The sequence below is a fragment of the Balaenoptera physalus genome (genome assembly GCF_965194825.1).
Source record: "Balaenoptera physalus genome assembly, chromosome: 19".
Lineage (NCBI taxonomy): Eukaryota > Metazoa > Chordata > Mammalia > Artiodactyla > Balaenopteridae > Balaenoptera > Balaenoptera physalus.
In genome coordinates, this window is record NC_138900.1 from 7,412,934 (window position 1) to 7,432,256 (window position 19,323).

A 19,323-nucleotide genomic window follows, 5' to 3' on the forward strand; every position below is an offset into this window, starting at 1 on the left:
TGACCAGGGATCAAACCTGGGCCCCCTGCATTGGGAGCACAGAATTAGCCACTGGACCACCAGGGAAGTCCCTATTATAGATTTTTGGTTGTGATTTCCATGAAGTTTATATATATATATATATATATATATATATATATATATATATAATTATTTTAAGTTGCTGATCTCTTACATTTGAACACATTTTAACAACCCTGAATTTTTACTCCCACCACATGTTTACTGTTTCTGACATCATATTTTACATCCTTTTGTTTTGTATATCCCCTAAGTACTTATTGTGGATATACATGATTTTACTACTTTTGTCTTTTGTCCTGCTAGTTTTATAAGTGATTAATCTACTACCTTTACTGTATATTTGCCTTTACCAATGAGATTTTTCCTTTTGTAATTTTTATATTTCTATTATAGTTATGGCCTTTTCTGCTTAGAGAAGTCCCTTTAACATTTCTTTTAAAGCTGGTTTCTTTTAGCTTTTACTTGTCCGTAAAATTTTTTATCTCGCCTTCAAATCCGAATGAAAGCCTTGCTGGGTACAGTATTCTTGGTTGTAGGTTTTTACCTTTCATCACTTTAAATGCATCATCCCACTCCCTTTTGTCCTGTAGAGTCTCTGCTGAAAAGTCAGCTGACAGCCTTATGGGAGTTCCCTTGAACGTAACTTGTTGCTTTTCCCTTAATATTCTCTCTTTATCTTTAATTTTTGCCATTTTAATTAGTGTGTCTTGGTGTGGTCTTCTTTGGGTTAATCCTGTTTGGCACTGTCTGTGCCTCATGGTCCTGGATGACTGTTTCTTTCTCATGTTGGGGAAAGTTTCAGCTATTATGTCTTTAAATATGTTCTCTGCCTCTTTCTCTCTTTCTTCTCCTGGGATTCCTAAAATGAGAATGTTGGTATGCTTAATGTTGTCTCATAGGCCTCTTAAACTGTTCTCATTTTAAAAAATTCTTTTTCCTTTTTTTCTGTTCAGCTTGAGTGATTTCCAACTCTGTCTTCCAGCTCGCTGATCCATTCCTCTGTATGTACTATTGATTCCTTCTAGCGTATTTTAAATTTCAGTTATTGTATTCTCTGATATTTCAGCTCTGTTTGGTTCTTCTTTATATGTTCTAACTCTTTGTTAAAAACTTCTAACTTCACACTGTGTTCATGCATTCTTCTCCCGAGTTCTTTGAGCATCTTTATGTTTTTTTTTTTTTAATTAATTAGTTAATTTATTTATGGCTGTGTTGGGTCTTCGTTTCTCTGCGAGGGCTTTCTCTAGTTGTGGCAAGTGGGGGCCACTCTTCATCGTGGTGCGTGGGCCTCTGATTATTGCAGCCTCTCTTGTTGCGGCACAGGCTCCAGACGCGCAGGCTCAGTAATTGTGGCTCACGGGCCTAGTTGCTCCACGACATGTGGGATCTTCCCAGACCAGGGCCCGAACCTGTGTCCCCTGCATTGGCAGGCAGATTCTCAACCACTGCACCACCAGGGAAGCCCCATCTTTATGTATTTACCTTATACTTTTTATCAGGTAGATTGCTTATCTCCACTTTACTTGGTTCTTCTTCTGGGTTTTTATATCGTTTTTCATTTGGAACATATTCCTCTGTCACCTCATTGCCTAATTTGCTATTTTTATTTCTATGTATTTGGTAGGTTGGTTATGTTTCCAGTCTCGGAGAGGTGACCTTATGTAAGAAACATCCTGTGGGGCCCACCAGTGCACTCTGGGTCACCAGAGTTATATGCTTAGGGGTGCCCTCTATGTGGGCTGAGTGGGTCCATCTGTTGTGGTGGGCTGACTACTGTGGGCACGCTGGTAGGCATTGCTGGACCCTGTTCCAGGTGGTTGCCAGGCCCTGCCTTGTGCAGAGGCTGCCGGCCACTAGTGGGCAAGGCCAGTTCCTGACATGGCTGGATGCAAAGTCCAGGGTGTCCCAGAGCTGGTGTCAGCATACTGTTGGGTGGGGCTGGGATCCAGGGCGTCCTCTGGTGGTGCTGGCCTGCTGGTGTGGGCAGGATCTGACATGGCTGGCTATGGGACTGCAGTGGTCCCAGGGCTGGTGTTAGCCTGCTGGTGGGTGGGCCAGACCTCAGAGGTTCCCAGGGCTAGTGCCAGCCCACTGGTAGGGTCCTGGGGTCTCTGGCTGCAGGGCCCTGGGGGTCCTGGAGTTGGTGTCAGCCTGCTGGTGAGTGGAGCTGGGGCCCAGGGGGTCCTGGGGCTGGTGTTGGCCCACTGGTATATGGACTTCGGTCCTGGCGCAGCTGGCTGCAGGGCCTCAGTGGTCCCAGGGCTGGTGTCTGCCCACTGATGGGTGGGGCTGCGTCCTGGCCCTCTGGTGGCTAGGACTGGGTTCCCACTCAGCTAGCTGCTTGGCCTGAGGCATCCCAGGACTGATGCCAACTGGCTGGTGGGTGGATCTGGGTCCTGGGACTCATGAGCTAGAGGGAGAGTTCCAAAATGGCACTTGCCAGCTCCACTGTCCTCGTGGTGGAATGAGCTCCCCAAAATGGCTGCTGCTAGCATCTTTGTCCAGAATGAGTCCCAGTTACCTTCTTCCTCTCTGGGAGGCTCTCCAAGATCAGCAAGTGGGTCTGACTCAGGGTCCTTTCAAATTACTGCTTCTGCCCTGGGCCCTCAAGTGTGTGAGATTTTGTGTGTACCCTTTGACAGTGGAGTCTCTATTTCCCATAGCCCTCTGACTCCCCCGAAAATAAGCCCCACTGGCTTTCAAAGCCAAACATTCTGTGGGCTCATCTTCCCAGTGCAGAATTCTGGGGCTGGGGAGCCCAATGTGGGGCTTGGACCCCTTGCTCCCTGGGGAGAACCTCTGCAATTGTAAACATCCTCCCACTTGTGAGTCACCTACCTTGGTGTATGGGTCTTGATTATACCATGTCTCTGTTCCTCCTATCTGCCTTGTTGTATTTCCTTCTTTAATTGTAGAAGATCTTTTCTGCTAGTCTTCATGTTATTCATATCAGTAGTCGCCTTATAATTAGTTCTGCCTTTGGTGTGCCTGTGGGAGGAGGTGAGCTCAGGGTCTTCCTACTCTACCCTCTTGGCCACTTCCCGCATGTAAGTTTTTTTAGAAGTAGCTTGTCAATTTTTTTACAAAAAGCTGTTAATTGAGTTTGCATTGAATCTGTGGGTCATTTTGGGAAGAATGAACAATTAATATTTTGTCTTCTGATTTAGGAACATGGTATATCTCTGTTTATTTACATGTTCTTTAATTTCTTTCAGCAATATTTTGTAAATTTCAGTATATAACATGTCTTGTACATGTTTTGTAGTTTTTCTGCAATGATTTCTTGTTTTATGTTCTATTGTAAATAATATTCTGAAATTTTAATTATTTAATTGTTCATTGCTTAGTATATTGGAATATAACTAATTTGTGGGTATTGACCTTGATAAATTCATTTATTTTTGTAGCTTTAGGTTTTTCTACATACACAATCATGTATCTGCTGTGAAGGCTTTTACTTCTCCCTTTCTAATCTTTAAAAATTATTTTACTTGCTTTATTTCACTGACTAGAATCTCCAGTAGAAGATAGAAGGGGTGAGAATGGACATTCATGCATTTTGCCATTTTCAGGTGAAAGCAGTGAATCACTAGTATGTATGATGTTATTTGTAGGATTTCCCCCTCAGATGTCTTTAATTAGGTTAAGCAAGTTCCCTTATATTCCTAGTTTTTCTGCAACTTTTTACATGAATGAACACTGGAATTTTGTTATATCGTTACTCTACAACTATTGAGCTGATTATATCAATTTATTTCTTCTGTATTTTTGTTAATGTGGTTCATTGTATTGGTTGATTTTTGAATGTTTAAGCATTCTTGCATTCCTGGAATAAACCCCACTTGATCATGGTGTATTATACTTTTTATATATTTCTGGATTAAATCTGCTGATGTTTTGTTAAAGATGTTGAATCTAAGTTGATGAGGGGTATCAGTATTTTGTTTTCTTTTCTTCTGGTGTCCTTGCATGGTTTTATTATCAGGGTAATACTGGCTAAATAAAATGACCTGGGAAGCGTTTCCTCCTTCTCTAGTTTCCAAAAGAGCTTCTGTAATATTATTATTATTTGTGACTCAAATATTTGATGGAATATGCCAGTGAGCCGTCTGGACCTGGAATTTTCTTTGTGGGAAGGTTCTTAATTGTACTTCAATTTATCTAATAGATTGTAGGGCTCTTTTGGTTTTCTGTTTCATCATGTGTTATTTTTGGTAATTGGTAATTTATGTGCTTCAGAAAAATTTTTTCATTTTATCTTAAGTTGTCTATAATTTTGGCATAACATTGTTCATAACACTCCTGTTTTATCCTTTTAAGGACCTGAAGTGATATTCTTTCATTGCTGATATTGGTGATTTTCATTTTTGTGGGGGGGTGTCAGTCTAGCTGGAGGTTATCAATTTTAAAAATTCAATTTTTGGTTTTGTTGTTTTTTTTGTTTATTAATTTTCTATTTCACTGACTTCTGCTCTTATCTTTAATATTCCCTTCCTCCTACTTACTCTTTTTTTTAGCTTATTATAGACATGTATCCACAACTATAGTATCATACAGGGTATTTTTACTGCCTTAAAATCCTCTGCGCTCCTCCTGTTCATCCCTCCCCCAGCTCTGGGCAATCAGTGCTCTTTTTACTGATTCCATAGTTTTACTTTTTCCAGAATGTCGTATAGTTGGAATCATACAGTATTTAGCCTTTTCTGGTTGATTTCTTCTTTCAGTTAGTAATATGCATTTACATTTCTTACATGTATTTTCTTTTTTAAAAAAATTAATTAATTAATTTATTTATTTATTTATGGCTGCGTTGGGTCTTCCTCTAGTTGCGGCGAGCGGGGGCTGCTCTTTGTTGTGATTCGCAGGCTTCTCATTGTGGTTTCTCTTGTTGTGGAGCACAGGCTCTAGGCACGCGGGCTTCAGTAGTTGTGGCTCGCTGGCTCTAGAGCACAGGCTCAGTAGTTGTGGCGCACGGGCTTAGTTGCTCCGCGGCATGTGGGATCTTCCCGGACCAGGTCTCGAACCCATGTCCTCTGCATTGGCGGGCGGATTCTTAACCACTGCACCGCCAGGGAAGTCCCTCTTCCATGTATTTTCATGGCTTGATGGTTTATTTCTTTTTCACACTAAATAATAGTCCATTGTCTGAGTGTACCACAGTTTATTTATCCATTCACCTACTGGTTGCTTCCAAGTTTTGGCAATTACAAGTAAAGCTGTTATGAACATTCTCGTGCAGATTTTTGTATGGAGAAAAGTTTTCAGCCCTCTAGGATAAATACCAAGGAGCACAGTTGCTGGATTGTATGGTAAAAGTATGTTTTTTTTTTGTAAGAAACCTCCAAACTGTCTTCCAAAGTAGCTGTACCATTTTGCCTTCCCACAAGAAATGAATGAGAGTTTCTAATGCTCCACATCCTCACCAGCATTTGTTATTATTAGTGTTCTGGATTTTGGCTATCCTAATAGGTGTGTAGAGCTATCTTGTTGTTTGAATTTGTATTTCCCTGATGACATATGAAAAGGTGTTCTGCACATCATATGCTTATTTGCCATATGTATATCTTCTTTGGTAAGGTGTCTGTTAAGGTATTTGGCCCATTTTAAAATCAGATTGTTTTCTCATCAACATTTAGGAGTTTTTTATGTATTTTAGATAACAGTTCTTTATCAGGTATATCTTTTGTGAATGTTTTCTCTATCTTATTCTCTTGATAGAGTCTTTCACAGAGCAGGACTTTACTTCAATTTAATTTAATTTTTAAAAAAATATTTATTTATTTATTTGGCTGTGCCGGGTCTTAGTTGCAGCACGTGGGATCTTTGTTGCCACGTGCAGGATCTTCGTTGTGGGGCACGGCATACGGGATCTTTAGTTGCAGCATGCAAGATCTAGTTCCCTGACCAGGGATTGAACCTGGGCCCCCTGCATTGGGAGCGCTGTGTCTTAAGCACTGGACCACCAGGGAAGTCCCAGAATTTTAATTTTAATGAAGCCCAGCTTATCAAATATTTCTTTCATGGATTGCACCTTTGGTGTTGTATCTAAACAGTCATTACCATACCCAAGGTCCTCTAGATTTTATCCTGTATTATCTTCTAGGAGTTTATAGTTTGAGTTTTACATTTAGATCTGTGATCTATTTTGAGTTAATGTTTGTGATGAGGTGTAAGGTCTGTTGTCTACATTTTTTTTTTTTTTTTGCACATGGATGTCCAGTTGTTCCAGTATCACTTGTTGAAAAGACCATCTTTGTTCCATTGTATTGCCTATGCTACTTTTTCAAAGTTAGGTTAACTATATTTATTTATGTGGGTCTATTTCTGGGCATTCTATTCTATTGATCTATTTGTCTGTTCTTTTGCCAGTACCGTATTTCTTGATTACTATAGTTTATAGTAAGTCTTGCCAGTCCTCCAACTTTGTTCTGCAATATTGTGTTGGCTCTTCTGGGTCCTTTTCCTCTCTTCATATAAATTTTGGAATTTGTTTGTCAGTATCCACAAAACAACGTGCTTGGATGTGATTGGAAATGCTAGAAGTATGTTGTTCATTTTCCAGATATTTGAGTTTTTATTAGCCCTATTTTTATTGTTAATAATTTAAAATTTAATGCCATTGTGGTCAGAGAACATACTCTGTATAATTACCATCCTTTTATTTTATTGAGAATTGTTTTATGGCTCAGCATATGGTCTGTCTTGCAGAGCATTCCATGGGCACTTTAAAATTATTTATTTATTTATTTATTTTTGCTGTGTTGGGTCTTCGTTTCTGTGCGAGGGCTTTCTCCAGTTGTGGCAAGCGGGGGCCACTCTTCATTGCGGTGCACGGGCCTCTCACTGTCACGGCCCCTCCTGTTGCAGGGCGCAGGCTCCAGACGTGCAGGCTCAGCAGTTGTGGCTCACGGGCCCAGTCCATGGGCACTTTAAAAGAATGTGCATTCTGCTGCTGTTGGATAGAGTGTCCTATAAATGTCAAGTTGGTTGATAATTGGTTCAAGTCTGTGTTATTAGTGGTTTTGTATACTTGTTCTATCAATTAATGAAAGAAGAATGTTGGTAACTATAAGTGTGGATTTATCTCTTTTCAATTCTGTCAGTTTTTGCTTTATTCAGTTTGAATCTCTGTTACTAGTTGTATAAACATTATAATTGTTATATCTTTGTGATGAATTGACCACTTTATCATTATGAAATGTCTTTTCATCCCTGGTATGTTACTTATTCTGAAGTCTACTTTGTCTTAATATAGCCATTTCAGCTTGCTTATGGTTCGTATTTGTGTGGCATATATTTTTCATCCTTATACTTTTAATCTATCCATATCTTTATAATTAAAATATGTTCTTGTAGCTAGCATACAGTTGGTTCTTGCTTTTTTATTCAGTATGAAAATAGAATGTTTAGGCCATTTATGTTTATTGTAATTATCAATAGAATTGCCCTCTTCCTGCTTCTTTTCTTTTTGTCTTGTGTCTTCTTTGTTGCTTTATTTCTAATTTCCCAATTAGATTGCTTTTTTAAAAGGATCTTAAGGTTCCATTTTTAACTCCATTCTTGGCTTATTCACTATACCTCTGTTTTATGTGTTGAGTAGTTTTTCTAGAGCCTACAATACACATCTTTGATTCATCACAGTCTTCTTTCAAATAATATCAAACAATTTCATACAAAACTTAAGAACATTCCAACAATACACTTCTATTCCATCTTCCTGTCCTTTGTATTGTTGTTGTCACACATTTTTCTTCGCGGGACATTATAAACATAATACATTGCTACTATTTATGCTTTAAATAATTAATACCTTTAAAATAAATTTTTAAATAAGAAAAAAATGTGTCTTATATTTGCCCAAGTATTTCCCATTTCCACTACTGTTCACTTCTTTGTGCAGATCCAAGTTTTCATCTGGTATCATTTTCCTTTCATTTAAGAAATTCTTTTTATTAAAGGAATGTAATGTTTTTGTAGTGCAGATCTGCCAGCAATGAATTATCTCAACTTTTGTTTGTCTAAAAGTCTTTACTTCACTTTTACTTATGAAACATATATTCAAATGAATATATGAAATACATTCAGAATGAAAGAATATTTCAGTGTAAAGTTCATTTAACAGTTTTTTTCTTTCAGCATTTTAATGAGGTAATTTCTCATCCTCTTGCTTTTATACTTTCTGATGGCTTTCCTGCATTCATTCTTATCTTTGTTTCACTGTAATGTATCTTATTCTTTCTCAGACTACTTTTAAGATTTTCTTTTTATCACTGTTTTTCAGGAATTTTATTATCATAGGTCTTCTTTCAGTGTTCTTTCTGTTTATCCTGTTTGGAGTTCATTGAGCTTCCTGGAACTGGGGATTTACAGTTTTTATCAAATCAGGAAAGATTTAGGCCAATATTTTTCAAATACGCTCCCCTTCCCTTTCCTCTTTTTCTGGAACTCCAGTTGCACTTATTTTAGAGGGCTTGATATTGTTCTGCAAGTCATTGGCTCTCTGTCTTCTTTTTCAGTATTTTTTCTCTGTATATTTACTATTGTATAGTTTTTATTTTATTTCTTTGGGTTCCTTGATCTTTCCTTATACAGTGTCTAATCTGCTGTTAATCTCATCTGGGAGTTTTCATTTCAAATACTATATTTTTTATTTCTAGAAGTCCCCCTGGTTCTTTTTTTTTTTTTTTTCTTGCACAATTCATATTTTTTTAGGAACCATTGATGTTAAAGGGACTGTATTTTTTAAAAAATTTATTTAATTTATTTATTTATTTTTGGCTGCGTTGGGTCTTCGTTGCTGCGCACGGGCTTTCTCTAGTTGCGGCGAGTGGGGGCTACTCTTCGTTGCGGTACACGGGCTTCTCATTGTGGTGACTTCTCTTGTTGCAGAGCATGGGCTCTAGGCGTGTGGGCTTCAATAGTTGTGGCTTGCGGGCTTCAGTAGTTGTGGCTCACAGGCTCAGTAGTTGTGGCTCGTGGGCTCTAGAGCACAGGCTCAGTAGTTGTGGTGCACGGGCTTAGTTGCTCCATGGCATGTGGGATCTTCCCGGACCAGGGCTCGAACCCGTGTCCCCTGCGTTGGCAGGTGGATTCTTAACCACTGCGCCACCAGGGAAGCTCCCCCTGGTTCTTTTTTATATCTTCCATTTCTCTACTTGTTAGGTTCATATTTTTCTTTAAACACTTTAACATAGTTTTAATAGCTGTTTTGATAAATATCCCTGACTGCTAATTCCATATCTGTCATTTATTGCTCTGTTTTATTTACTGATTTTTATAGTGATTATAGGTCACATTTTTCTCTTTCTTCATTTGTTTACTAATTTTTGACTGGAGGTTGGACTTTGTGAATTTTATATTTTCGAGTGTCTGGCTTTTTGTTGCCTTCCTTGAATGAGTATTGATTGAGCTTTGTTCTAGTAAGTAATGTTACTTGTGGTTCAGTTTGATCCTTTTGAGGCTTGATTTTAAACTTCATTAGGGTGGGTCTAGAGTAGTCTTTTCTTTTCTTTTTTTTTAAATTTTATTTATTTTTTTGGCAGCATTGGGTCTTTGTTGCTGTGCGTGGGCTTTCTCTAGTTGCAGCGAGTGGGGGATACTCTTTGTTGTGGTTCATGGGCTTCTCATTGCGGTGGCTTCTCCTGTTGCAGAGCATGGGGTCTAGGGTGCACGGGCTCCCGTAGTTGTGACGCGCGAGCTCAGTAGTTGTGGCTCGCTGGCTCTAGAGCGCAGGCTCAATAGTTGTGGTGCACGGGCTTAGTTGCTTCACAGCATGTGGGATCTTCCCAGACCAGGGCTCGAACCCATGTCCCGTGCCTTGGCAGGAGGATTCTTAACCACTGCACCACCAGTGAAGTCCTAGAGTAGTCTTTTCTCCAGGAATACTTCAGTCCCATTGGGAAGGCATGGCCCTTCTGGGCTCTCTACTGAAAACCCCATTCAGAACTTGGATGTTATTCTTTACATAGCCTTGTGGATTTTCATCCTATATGTGTGGATCTTAAAATTCAGCAAAGACTCAAGAGCCTGTATGCAAATTTCTGGAATTCTTTTTCTTTGTAACTACCTTTCCTCCAGAATTCTTCTTTGGAACTTCCAGCTTCTTTGGCCTCCGTGAACTCCCTCTTTGTCTCCCCAGCTCAGTGAGACTGCCATGCTTTACTTGTGATCTTCTTTTCTGCTCTGCAGACTAGAATGTGCCTTCAGGCAGAAAACCAGGGCAATTAATATGGCACACCTCACTTGTGGCACACACATCCTTTCTCTCAGGGATCACAGTCCTATACTGCCTAATGTCTAATGTCTAATGTCTGAAAACAGTTGTTTTATAAATTTTGTCCAATTATCTAGTTGTTTACAATGGGAGGGTAAGTTGTGCCCCTGTTACTTAATTGTGACTGGAATTAGAATTATCCACACTGAATTTTAAATCTCAATTATTTTTTATTTCAAGAGGTTCTGTTTCATTTTTTTAAATCTTCACGGTCATTTTATAGTTTCTTGTTCCCTACAAATGTTTCCAGCCTTGTCGTTTATTATTTAATCATAGTAAACTTAGTTGTATTATAATCTTTGATAATTCTAATATTTGGAAGTAACTTTAGGTCTATTTTTACTGTGTTTCTGATGGTTATTGCTCATGGTGTCTTGTTTTTGTGTGCGTGGTTCTCTTCATGGCCTATTTATTTATTTGACCATTATTTGTAGGAATTCTTTAAGGTCTAAGCAGAGGGTGTATTCATCCAGATAGGACTTTTGTTTCTACTTGATGTATAGGGACAATTAGAAAGACTGCTTGATACTCAGTTCTTAACTTGAGCTTTTTTTTTTTTTTTTTTTTTTTGATGTGGACCATTTTTAAAGTCTTTATTGAATTTGTTAACAATATTGCTTCTGTTTTATGCTTTGGTTTTTCGGCTGCAAGGCATGTGGGATCTTAGCTCCCCGACCAGGGATTGAACCTGCACCCCTTGCATTGGAAGGCGAAGTCTTAACCACTGGACCGCCAGGGAGGTCCCTTAACTTGAGCTTTTGAGACAACCAGGGTCAAATATTTGGGCTCCAAGTCCAAGCTAGGGCTGGCTTGTGGTTATGACATTCAGGAACTTTAAAAATTTGCCCTTGTTTTGCTCATTTCTGAAGCAACTTTCCTTGCATTCCCTGTGGTGTGGAACAGTTGGGTGCAAGCTTCTGGTTCATGAAGGTGTAGCCCTTTGAAGTGCCAGATTTAGGGGAAAACCTTCTGTTCTAATCCTTACTTTGGGCAGGCTCTGGTGCTTTATATTTGACCCCCATGCTCTTTTTATTTCTTAAAGGTCACTTTAAATTAGAAACTTCAGGTACAGTTTGCTGTATTTGACATATACATTCGGGGCAAAATTGCTTTGGAAGTCTCCTTTCCCCACTGCTTTTGTTTGTACTTTGATTTTTGTCTAATAATTCCTTATTATCTCGTCAACATTTTTATTTTTTAAGAAGATTTAAAAACCTCTTTGAGACTTTTAAATTATTTCCAGTGAGAAGTTTGGTCCAAATATTTAACTTGCCTGTTACCAGAAGAACATATAGTATTTTATTTTCTAAAATGTGATCAAACTATACTTATTTCTCTGCTGCTTGCATTTTGCCGTTATCAGCACATCTTGGCAAGCCTTCCACTGCAGTTGTTATAGAGCAATGAGCTGAAGTTTTAGGGATTTATAGGAATTAGCCCAAGTGAAGAATGATGGTGGGAATGGGGTTGTTCTTGGGCATGAGAGGGCATGGCAGGCCCTGAAACTGTAAATAGTTAAGTCTGACTAGAGTATAATATGTACAGAGGGTCATGGGGGGAAGCTAAAGTTTAGAGAGCAGGGCTCAGATCAAAAAGTGCAAGAAGCAGTTTCTCACAACATAGTACAACTTCATGGGACCATTATGCACATGGTACACTTAAGTAAATGCTCCCTGACATTCTGTAATATAAAGCTTAGAAAGTTGACTTTTACCCACTAGTCTAAGAAGGGAAGAGGTAGGGGGTGAATAAGAGACCCCATCACTAGAGCAGGGACCCCAGAGTCCCCAAGAAGACTATAGGAGAGGCTTCTCTTGGGGCTCCCCCCATGGTCATAAATTATCCAGGCTCATAAAAATTCATGACTTTGAAGGTGGGTGGCTTCTAGATTTCATCCCAGGCTGTACCTTACCCAGATCAGTTATGTGATGTCCTTTCTTCTCTGGAAGATAAGGGAAAAGGAGGTGATCTTCCAAAGAGCAAAATGGTTCTATATGATTCAACTCCTTATCCTCAGGAATACTGAAACACTTTTAAAGCTGGTAACCCTGGGGATACTGCCTCCTGAGGCCCAGCCCCCTCAAAACTTGAATGGTGATCCGACCTCCATCTTCACCTCCTGGTTCAACAGCCTCTCCAACCCCATCAAGAGGAAGGTCCTCAGGCATGTGCCTGAGTGCAACTTAGAGAAGCAGTTTTTGAAGGTCAGTAAAAATAGGTGAGTGGGGCCTAGAGTTCCTTCAAAGCTTTTTGTAAAACAGAAATTTCACCAGAAAAAAATCCCAGAAGCACCAGGATAAGCTGCAGCCCTGGTAATGCAAAGAACTATAGCTTGCAGAATGCTCTTCTGTGGATAATGTTAGGTGGATTGGTTTCCATGTCAGAGGGTCAGCTTGAAGATCTGATTTTCTCAGTGACCCAGGGTTTTTAGGGAATTTTCCAGGAAAGATAGAATGTATCTTTGTCTGTATTTTGTTGTTGTTGTTAAGTTCAAGGACACTTTAACTCCTCCCCTTTCTCCCCTTAACAGGTTAGGGAGAGCACAAACTTTGCTTTCCTGGCCTTCATTGAAGCCATGTCATTTATTCCTGGGTCTGTCTTCTGGTCGTTCCTCTTCTTCCTGATGTTGCTGACCATGGGGATGACCACCATGATAGGGATCATGCAGGGCATCATTACCCCCCTCCAGGACACCTTTACTTCTTTCCAGAAATACACAAAGCCATTTACAGGTACTCTGACCCATGTCCCTGTACCCATCAATGACCCTGACTTCATTGAGACTCTTACCCAGCCCTAGTCTATCACCTCTGCTTAGCCCTTGTCACCCAGCCAGACCTCTGACCTTGATCCAAATCCAATGTTCCCTCCAGTGGTTGTCTTTCTGCTCATGTTCCTGTGTGGCCTCTTCTTCACTCGACCTTCAGGCAGCTACTACGTCAGACTGCTGGCTGACTACTGGACACTCCTCCCTGTAATCATCATCATCATATTTGAAAACTTGGCTGTGAGCTGGGCCAGTGAGGCCAGGAGGTGATAGCTTGGGTCTATAGGGAAAGTTGACCCCTCTCTTGTTGCCTCTTTTCTCATTTGACTAGAGTGACATAGGAACCCTTAACTTCAGGGCCTTCTGAGAAATCGTTTTATTCACTCATTCATTTAACATATTTTTGGGGTGCTTAATATGTGCCAGGCACTGTTTTAGTCACTGGGGATACAGCATTGAGTAAAACAAGCATCCCTGTCCTCAGGGAGTTTACATTCTAGTGGTGGAGATAGACAATAACCAGATGAAAAAATTAAAATGTCAGGAGATGATAACTGACAGGCGAAAAATCAAAAGTAAGGTAAGATGATCAAGAGTGGGAGTATGTTTGGGTGCTAGTTTAGATAGAATTGCAGGGAAGGCCTCTATGATAAGGTGACATTTGAGCAGACTCCTGAATGAAATGAGGGGAGGAACCATGACAAGATTTTGAGAGAGCATTCCAAGCAGAGAAAACAGTAAGTACCAAAGCAAGAGGAAGCATCATTCCTGGAATTTTTGAGCAACAAGGAGATCAGAGGTTAGAATAGTATGTTAGGAGATAAGGCCAGAGAAGTAATGGGATATTATGTAGGACCTTTTAAGCTATGGTAGGACTTAGTTTTTTATGTAGAATGAGAGAGGAGGCATGGCAGGGTTTTGAGAAGGGGACATTATCAGATTTGTTTTTAAAAAGATACCTATGACTGCTGTATGGTGAACAGACTATGAGGAGTCAAGAGTGAAGCAAGCAGAGCAGTTGGGAGCTATTGTAATATTCCAAATGGGAGCTAATGAAGGCTTGGGCTAAGGTGGTAGGGGTGTAGGTTGAGAGATGTGGTCTAATTCTGCAAGGAAGAGCTACCAAGGAAGGGGAACAAGATAAACAGGGACATAGTAGACATAATTGTGAAAGGAAGAGTGGGAAAATGCACATAAAATACAAGAAACTCCCAACGAGTTTTAAACAGGCTGAGGTGTGGTTATCCAAGAGGTATAACTCAAGGGCAGAAGGTTCCGGTGGCAGCATTTTCAGGTGACAGTGGTTCTTGGAGTCAGGTTACTCATTCACTAACTCGCTCAATACATATGTTGAGACTTTCTTTGTGTCAGGAAAGCCTTGTCGTACTGGGATACAAATGAATAGAATAAGCTCCTCCTCTCAAAGAGCACAGAGTCCAAGGAGGAAGACATATATAAGCAGACAATCCCAGTACAAGGTGGAAAGCCTATAGTAGAGGTAGCCAGGGACATCTAGGGGCATCTGGAGAGTTGGGGAAGGCATCCCACGTGAGAGGATGGTTGAGCATAGTCTGGACAGATGAATATGTAGACAAAGAGGGAGAGAGAAGGGCATTCTAGGCCAAAGGACCCCACTTGTATATTTATTGAGATTGAGAACATGGAGTGAAGGAGGCTGGATACATATGTTCGAAGAAACTAAGAAAAGCTCCATGAGGGTTGAATGTCAGCTTTTTTGGAGTCTGTGGTGTTCACTATGGACACCCAGCACCTGGAAGAATCCCTGGTACATTATAGACACTCTCATATTCATGGAATGAATGAAAGGGACTTGGCCTTTATCCTGAGGGCACTGTTAACCCATGAAAGGTTTTTGAGCAGTAGAGGAATGTTTGAAAATTTTTCTTGGGTTGGGATGAAAGATTGATTAAGAAGCAAATAAAGAGGATGAAGCTTGAGCTGAGGCAGGGGCTAAGGTTGGGCTGGCCTTGTCCTCCAAGACTGGATATGGCCCAACTGGGCCTTCTACTGTCTTGTGGCCCTTCCTCCCAGTTTCTTTGCAGACTTGGCTAACCTGTGGGGCCACCCCGTCTACCCCATCATTCGTTGGCTGTGGTCCTGTCTGAATCCAATTGTGCTGCTGGTCCTGTTTGTGACCACTGTGTTTCATCTGTCTCTGAAGACCATCACCTATCTGGCCTGGGACTCAAGCACTGTAAGTCTCCATCCTCAGACCCCTGACCTTCACAGGGAGTGGGGGGAGAGATTTTTCAATCCACTCTTGGTTTAAAGACTCTATCATCTCCTTCTCTGACTCCCTGAAGACTCTTAGTCCTCTGCCCTGGTTCCCCTCCGACCCTCCCCTTCCACAGTCCTTCGTCTTATGGGAACTTTGATGTTCTGAAACCCTTTCCATCTCTCCACAGTCAAAAGAAGTGGTTCGACGATACCCATCATGGGGGCTGTTCGCAATGATTGCCCTTTTACTCATTGTCATTCTCCCCATCCCCACGTACTTTGTATATTGCCTCACCCATGGGATTCCTGTCACCTCCACCCGCTGGGACAAGCCTGTGATATCCTCCAGATCCCTGCCCATAAGTGTCCAACTAACACCCATTAAAGAGGTCCAAAAGGAGGAAATCCTACAAGGTGATATTCAAATTGCTGATTAACCTGTTGTGTGACTTCCTAACTTTATTTATTTGGCCTGACATCATATATCCCTCAAAACAGATCTAACAGGCAACTCTTAATACCAACTTGCAGCTGTTGATGCCTCTAGACCCAGAACTGCTTTTATTCCCAAGGGTGGGGACATTTTTGGCGGGGGGAGCTCATGGGGCCTGGCTTTGCAGTCTTCCTCCTAGACTGCATCCTCCCTGGTTACCACTTTTCATTGTGTTTTCCCCATCCCCTTCCTCAGTATATACACATACCCATTTTATACGCCATCGGTGATGCCTACTAGAACCTGCTTCTCAACTGGTCTACCCAGCTCTTGGAATGAAGCTGGAAGAGTAATGCTGTTGGTCAATAAATTAGTCTACTGGGATTCCAAGCACTGGGTGTGAGCAGATCTTTTTTTTTTTTTTTCTTCTATAAATGTCTCAGATGTTGTCTTCTTTTCATGAGTTTTCCATTCTTTTGAGAGCCAAATATCCAGCCCAGAGTTCCTGCCCTCTCTTTGCCATGGTAAATTAGATGCTAGATTACTAGACTTGATTTATCCAAGGATTGGCCTTGAGCCAGGAGAAACCCAGGAAATAGTGGCTTCAACAAAGATGGAAAGGATATTAATGCACTTGCTGATGGGAAGTGGTAATCCTATCATTGGTCTAAAAATAACTTTTTAAAAGAAGTTCCAAGACTGTTGCGGACTGTGTATCTGTGAATCGACACACAACCAGCTTGGGGAACTACCAAATTGTATTGCTGAGCCCACCAGGGTCCCATATCTGCTTGGTAAGAGACATAGTAGGTTTTACCATAGGGCTAAATCAAATGAATCTGCCTAGAGGATGGTAATGAGTGGGTCTCTCAGAACTTGTGGGAGGGGTGACTCCGTAACTGAGCTGAAGCACTTCCCAAAAGGAGGTGGCATCAGTCAGTTAGCAACCGGGATGGAGGCTGTGGGTGGAGGTTTTCGGGACTTCCGAGGATCCAGGGAATGGGTTTCCCTTAAATGTTCAAGAGATCCCAGGACTTCAGATTGCTTAGGGCCCACAGGGAGGCTGCTCCTGTGTAAGTTTCTGTGACAAAGGAAGAAAAAGCAGACATCCCGAACCGCTGGAGCGTGGGACTCTAGGGATGGGTCTGGTGAATGGAAAGAGCAGAGATCCCAGATTTCTGTGCACCTCTGAAGTTTCGAGCTCAAGCTAGATGATTGTAGGGCTGGAGGGGATACGAACCTCTATGTCATCACCCATTGGTTCCTGTACCTTGTAGCCCCACACTCTCACGCTCCTTCCTTCCTGCCGCGCCCCCTCCCCAATCCAAACGAGATCATCGGCTTCAAGTCCCATGCTGTTGAGTCGGGTAAGGTGAGAATCAGAGATAGGAGGCAGTCGCCTTCTCCTCATGATCAAATAGTCTTTGAGTTTTCAACCTCCTTATATTTGGGAGCCCAGGAGCTCATCCTCCTTTCTGCGCACACCCACCTCCTCCAGTTCCAGCTTTGGGAATGGAACTTGTCGGGGCAGGGGGGATTGAAAAGTAGGGTTTTACCGGATAAACCGAAGGGAGTGGAATGAAGATCTTGATGTTTCTGCGCCTCGCACTGTAAATTTTTCTCTTCTCAGGCCACTTGTTGAATGTCCTTTGACACCTAACGGCAAGGTTGTTTGAACTGGGAATATCTCACATTGCTGTAGGGTGTACTGATTAGAGACAGGAAGACTGATTTCTACAGTAGGTATTTCTCTACAAAGCTCTGGGTCCTTGTTGTCTCAAGTTGGGTTTAGTAGCACCCTGTGTGTGATGAGCAGATTTTCTTTGGACTGCTCTTGGGACTCTGGCCATGTTAGACAAAATGGAGCCCTGATCCTTGGGTAGGGAACCTTACACATCTTCACTTTTATTCCTCCCAAGAGTGGTGTGAGATAAAGGTATTGTCATCCTCAAGTTTAAGTGGGAGACCCGGAAGTAAGAGAGGTTCACATAGTGAGTCAGGGGTAGATCCTGAGAAATGTTCTTGTCTTGTGGCTCCCGGCCATTTTATTTTGGACATTTTCAAACACATCTGAAAAAGTAACGAAGTGAATTACTTTGTACTTACCACCCATCTTCAATAATGACCAACTTGTGACAAATCTGGTTTTATCTCTCCTCCCCCTACTGCATGCCTACCCATTATTTTGAAGCAAATCCCAAGTTTATCATTTCATCTGTAGATAAAGTCAGTATATTCTCTAAAAAATACCCTTTTAAAAAAATCTGACAAAACTATTATCACACCTAAAACAAATAACAGTATCCATTTATTAAATATCTAGTCTGTATTCAAAATTTTCTAGTTGTCTCATAATTATTTTTTCTAGCTTTATATTTTTTTAAATAGCTTTACTGAGATATAATTCATATACCACACAACTCACCCTTTTAAAGTGTACAATTCAATGGTTTTTAATATATTCACAGAGTTGTCCATCTATCACTACAGTTTTTGTACATTTTCATTACCCCAAATAGAAACCCCACACCCCATAGCCATCACCCCAACTGTCCCAGCCCGCAACCCCAGTCTTAGATGAACACTAATCTACTTTTCTATACATTTGCCTGTCTGGACATTTCATATAAATGGAATCATGCAATATGTGTAGTTCTTTGTGACTGGCTTCTTTCACATAACATGTTTTAAAGATTCACCCATGAAGTGTGTATCAGTACACACTTCATTTCTTTTTTTTTTTAAATTTTATTTATTTACTTATTTATTTATGGCTGTGTTGGGTCTTCGTTTCTGTGCGAGGGCTTTCTCTAGTTGTGGCAAGCGGGGGCCGCTCTTCATCGCGGTGCGCGGGCCTCTCACCATCGCGGCCTCTCTTGTTGCAGAGCACAGGCTCCAGATGTGCAGGCTCAGTAATTGTGGCTCACGGGCCTAGCTGTTCTACGGCATGTGGAATCTTCCCAGACCAGGGCTCGAACCCGTGTCCCCTGCATTAGCAGGCAGATTCTCAACCACTGCACCATGAGGGAAGCCCTTCATTTCTTTTTATTGCTGAATACTAGTCCACATTTTATTTATCCAGTTATCAGTTGATGGACATTTTGGGTTCCCACTTTGGGGCTATTACGAATAATGCTATTATGAATGTTCATATAAAAGTGGGGTTTTTGGTTGGACATATATTCTTATTTGTCTTGACATATATTTAAGAGTGGAATTTCTGGATCATATGCTAACTCTGTTTAACTATTTGAGAGACTGTCTCATAATTTTTTAAAAGTTTGTTTGAATCATCATCCAAATAAAATTCATATGTTGCAATTCATTGCTATACCTCTTAAGAATCTTTTAGTCTACAGGTCTACCTTCCTCTTTTTTTTTCCCCTTGAAATGTGTTTATTGATAAAACTGGGTTATTTGTCCTGTACAATTTCTAGCCATCTGCAATTAGCTGATTACCTCCCTGTGATGTTATTTAATATATTCTTGTGTCCCCCGTGTTTCTAATAAATTGGTAGTTAGGTTGAGAAGTCAATATTCTAGCAAGAATACTTCAAGGGTGGTTTTATGTACTTCAATTAGGAGGCA

The 19,323-nt window shown here is 40.8% G+C and overlaps 1 protein-coding gene across 1 annotated transcript in view; it reads left to right on the forward strand.

Moving 5' to 3' along the window:
• SLC6A16 (solute carrier family 6 member 16) overlaps positions 1 to 19,323 on the forward strand; it is a gene marked incomplete at its 5' end in the record, with an annotated part of 31,322 nt that extends 11,999 nt beyond the window's left edge. The window contains 5 exons of the mRNA XM_082439795.1: positions 12,315 to 12,501; positions 12,828 to 13,029; positions 13,171 to 13,330; positions 15,117 to 15,279; positions 15,491 to 19,323. Of these exons, the coding sequence (XP_082295921.1) occupies positions 12,315 to 12,501; positions 12,828 to 13,029; positions 13,171 to 13,330; positions 15,117 to 15,279; positions 15,491 to 15,739 (961 nt within the window). The 3' untranslated portion in view covers positions 15,740 to 19,323. The remainder of the gene's footprint in view (positions 1 to 12,314; positions 12,502 to 12,827; positions 13,030 to 13,170; positions 13,331 to 15,116; positions 15,280 to 15,490) is intronic.